The sequence below is a fragment of the Austrofundulus limnaeus genome, unplaced genomic scaffold (genome assembly GCF_001266775.1).
Source record: "Austrofundulus limnaeus strain Quisiro unplaced genomic scaffold, Austrofundulus_limnaeus-1.0 Scaffold96, whole genome shotgun sequence".
In the NCBI taxonomy this organism is placed as follows: Eukaryota; Metazoa; Chordata; class Actinopteri; order Cyprinodontiformes; family Rivulidae; genus Austrofundulus; species Austrofundulus limnaeus.
This window is the reverse complement of record NW_013952498.1, coordinates 854,980-858,246: the sequence shown is the minus strand read 5'-3', so window position 1 is coordinate 858,246 and position 3,267 is coordinate 854,980. Positions and strand designations below refer to the sequence as shown.

General features: G+C 41.2%; 1 protein-coding gene across 2 annotated transcripts in view; it reads right to left on the bottom strand.

Annotated features, from left to right (window-relative positions):
- Positions 1 to 67: 67 nt before the first annotated feature.
- tefb (TEF transcription factor, PAR bZIP family member b) overlaps positions 68 to 3,267 on the bottom strand; it is an 8,627-nt gene continuing 5,427 nt past the window's right edge. For both annotated transcript variants that reach the window (XM_014012902.1, XM_014012901.1), the window contains exons 3-4: positions 2,490 to 2,692; positions 68 to 2,382 (exon numbers count right to left, since the gene is read on the bottom strand). In XM_014012902.1, coding sequence (XP_013868356.1) covers positions 2,167 to 2,382; positions 2,490 to 2,692 — 419 coding nt within the window. In that variant the 3' untranslated portion in view covers positions 68 to 2,166. The remainder of the gene's footprint in view (positions 2,383 to 2,489; positions 2,693 to 3,267) is intronic.

The following is a 3,267-nucleotide window of genomic DNA, read 5'->3' as shown; positions in this document are numbered from 1 at the left end:
TAGCTACATTGTTGTCTAAACAGCATAATGCAGCAAAATGTAATTGTTTTGAATATCAACGCAAAACAACACATAGTTCTTCAAAAAACGTATTATACGTCAGGAAACCCAAAAATGGTTAAAAAAAGAAAAAGCTGATCCGGTGTGTGTAAATACAGATCAACCTAAAAAGATGCTTTTTGTTCAGCTGATGTTTTGCCGTCGTGTCAGTTATAAAAACAAGGTATCATAGCAAAGACGCTCTGCCTTACCCCCCAATGGTTTTACAGACGTTAAGTACACTTGGTGAAGAAAAAAATTAAATAAAACGGAAACAACTTTACTGGGTTTCATGCATTAAGATCCTTAAAGAGAGAGGATCTAAACTGGAAGCACGGATGACTTTGGGACATTTCGATTCAGTACATCATAACAAGTTTACACACAACATGATTACTGAAATCAAACAAACATCGACTACAGAAGAGTATTATTGCCACTTCTGTTTTTGTTGTTTTTCCTTTCCAAAAATATGGTGACTCGAAGAGCACAAAATGTGCTTCAGCCAAAGACACAGAAAACGTAAAAAAATAATTATAATTCCAAACAGTCTGTGTTCAATATGTTACAGACTCAACCACTTTGGCAAAACGAACTCATCACCTTGAATTCAAATTTTAACTAAGGTGCCTTTTGTGCGCTCTCCACTTCAACCACCACCACTCTTACAGCCCTGCTTCACCAATCCAAACAGGAAGTGTCCATTAGGGACAGTGCAAATGTGCGCTGCCTTTTTTTCCCCCCTTTTGGGATACATAAAGAGAAACAAATGAAAAACAATTTTATAGATCCATTTTAAAAACATCCAAAAGCACAGTTTACCCCATTAAATTCCCTGCTCACTTATTGGTTCCGTTATATAAAGAACTGTGGGACATTTTGTTATACGTCACAATCAACAGATGTGTTATTACCTTCAGAATAAATACAGCACTCGTTGACTATTTGGCAACTATAAAGATATTGTTGGGTTAATAAAGAGAGTCTCGGGTTAAAGACTAGATATTTACAAGGTTTAGAAGCACAGCCGTTATGGGCCTGGCTACATTTTTATTTATTTTTTTTAAAAAGGAAACAAAAATAAAAAACTGTCCGGTCACTACACCTTTAAATCGACAGTGACTCTAGCGCCCTCTACTTGCAGTGAGCTGTGAAATAAACTTCTCCAACATATCCCTCCACAGGTGAGGGATCACACTTGTAATGCTAACCTTTAGTAAAAAAATGCTTTCCCCCTTCCATTTTAAAGCCATACGTTTTCTTACTATATGATGCTTTAAAAGCCAAACATCAAAGAAAAGTCCCAGTAGCTTTAAACTACAGATCATGCTTGATTTTCCCCTCCATAGAAACTACTGCAGGTCCCACTGTGCTACCAGGCGTTACACAATGTGTTTTTAAGAAAAAAGTGCAAAGATGAGGCTTAGAACACAACACCACCATGAGTTGGGAGTACACACCGTTGTTTTATAGTGCGTTTGCACAGACAGTGTGGGTTAAGGAAAAGGAAGAATCATGACTGACCTATGGCACTGAAGTCTTCCTCCCATTCTCTCCTTTAACACCAGTACCAACATGAATCCTGCTCCTCTGTTTAGCCTCAGAATTTAGTGCAACACAAGAAAGAGAAATAGATGTAAAGTGTGCATTGTTACAAACGCACACCTAACTGACTCTGCTCCAGATTTGTTCTTCTACGAAGCTCCCGTGTGGTGACAGAATTATTTAAAAGCTTGCAAAATCGGCCGTACCTGCCTGCTCTCACTGTAACTTTTCTCGAGATAAAACCCTATTTTCCGCGTGCCTTCGAGCATGGGGGTACCCAGAAACAGTCTACCCTCTTCTCTGAGTGTAGGAGCCAGGCGCTCTCCACAGGCCTACCCGTGACCACCGCTCCCCATCATGCCTCAACGCCTGCCAGCGTGTCTCCAAAGCTCCAGCGTCACGTCAAAGAGACGGCGACTGGCGCTCGACACGGTGACTGGAGGTCAGTGAAGGCAACAGTGCAAATGTATGTTCCCTCTTGTGTTTGTGTCTGTGTTGGATGTCTGCGGGGAAGGGAGTTCTGCTTCTGTCTCGTTGATGCTTTGTGGAATTTTTAAAATATTTTTCTTTTCCTCCTCTCCTTTACAGCGGGCCGTACTTAGCCTCGTAGCGGGCCAAGGTGTTCTTGCAGCGCCCGCAGTCCTTCCTCAGCTCGGCTACTTGCTGCCTCAGAGCTGCGTTTTCCCGCTCGAGGAAGGACGCGCGCACTGTGATCTGGTTCTCTTTCAGCCGCCGTGCGTCGCGAGAACGCTTCGCKGCCAGGTTGTTCTTCTTCCTCCTGGACCAGTACTTCTCATCCTAAAGAATGAAAACGACTATCAGTAAGACGTCCAGTAGAATTCACTTGCACCAAACGTAATACATTTATTGCAAATGGACCGTGTTGTTCTTTCAAGSGGCACTACCTTCTGCTCGTCAGGAACGAAGACTTTCTTGGCCTTCTTGATCATCGGCTGAGGTTTCAGCTCCTCGTCAGAGAACTTGTGCTTGCGCGGGTTGAACAGCTCTCCCCCAGGAACGCTGGACAGGACCAGATCTGTCGGATCCGGCTGGAAGTTGATGTCCACCTCGATGGCATCTGGGTCAATGGGGGAGGGCGTGTTGCGTTCTGCAGAGTCCATAGCAAAACATTATTATTGTGAGGCCATTCTTACCYTTTTATTTTGTTACAATATTTCCTGTATTTCATCTGAAATTGATGCAGAAACACCATCTGAACATGTTAGCTGAAGGGTAACCTGGCTTTACTWACAAATATAAAAAAATGAATAAACTGATTTCTTACTTTTAAGAATATAGAGCATGTTGCTTTAGATTTCTGTAAAGCAAAACCCCACAAACATTTTTTTGGCTTTTGCGACAAATGGAAAATATTACATTTTTGTTTTATGCAAGCTTATGTCTCAGAGGAGAAACTAAAATCATCTCATCAAAACACAGATATTTCAGCTTAGCTTTTAYCTCTGCTCATAATTTTGAGATTCATGGATTATCGTAGCGAACCACCATCCAGATTGTTTAGGCAACATGTATATGTTGTGGAATAATATGTGACCCATCACATCGAAATGAGGATTAAGTCCAAAAGTGGAATGTAGAGAAATAGGCAGATATAGGGTTTTGATTTAAACGTTTGCAAAAAATTGCATTTTGTCTAAATATAATGAATTAATGCCTTTTAAT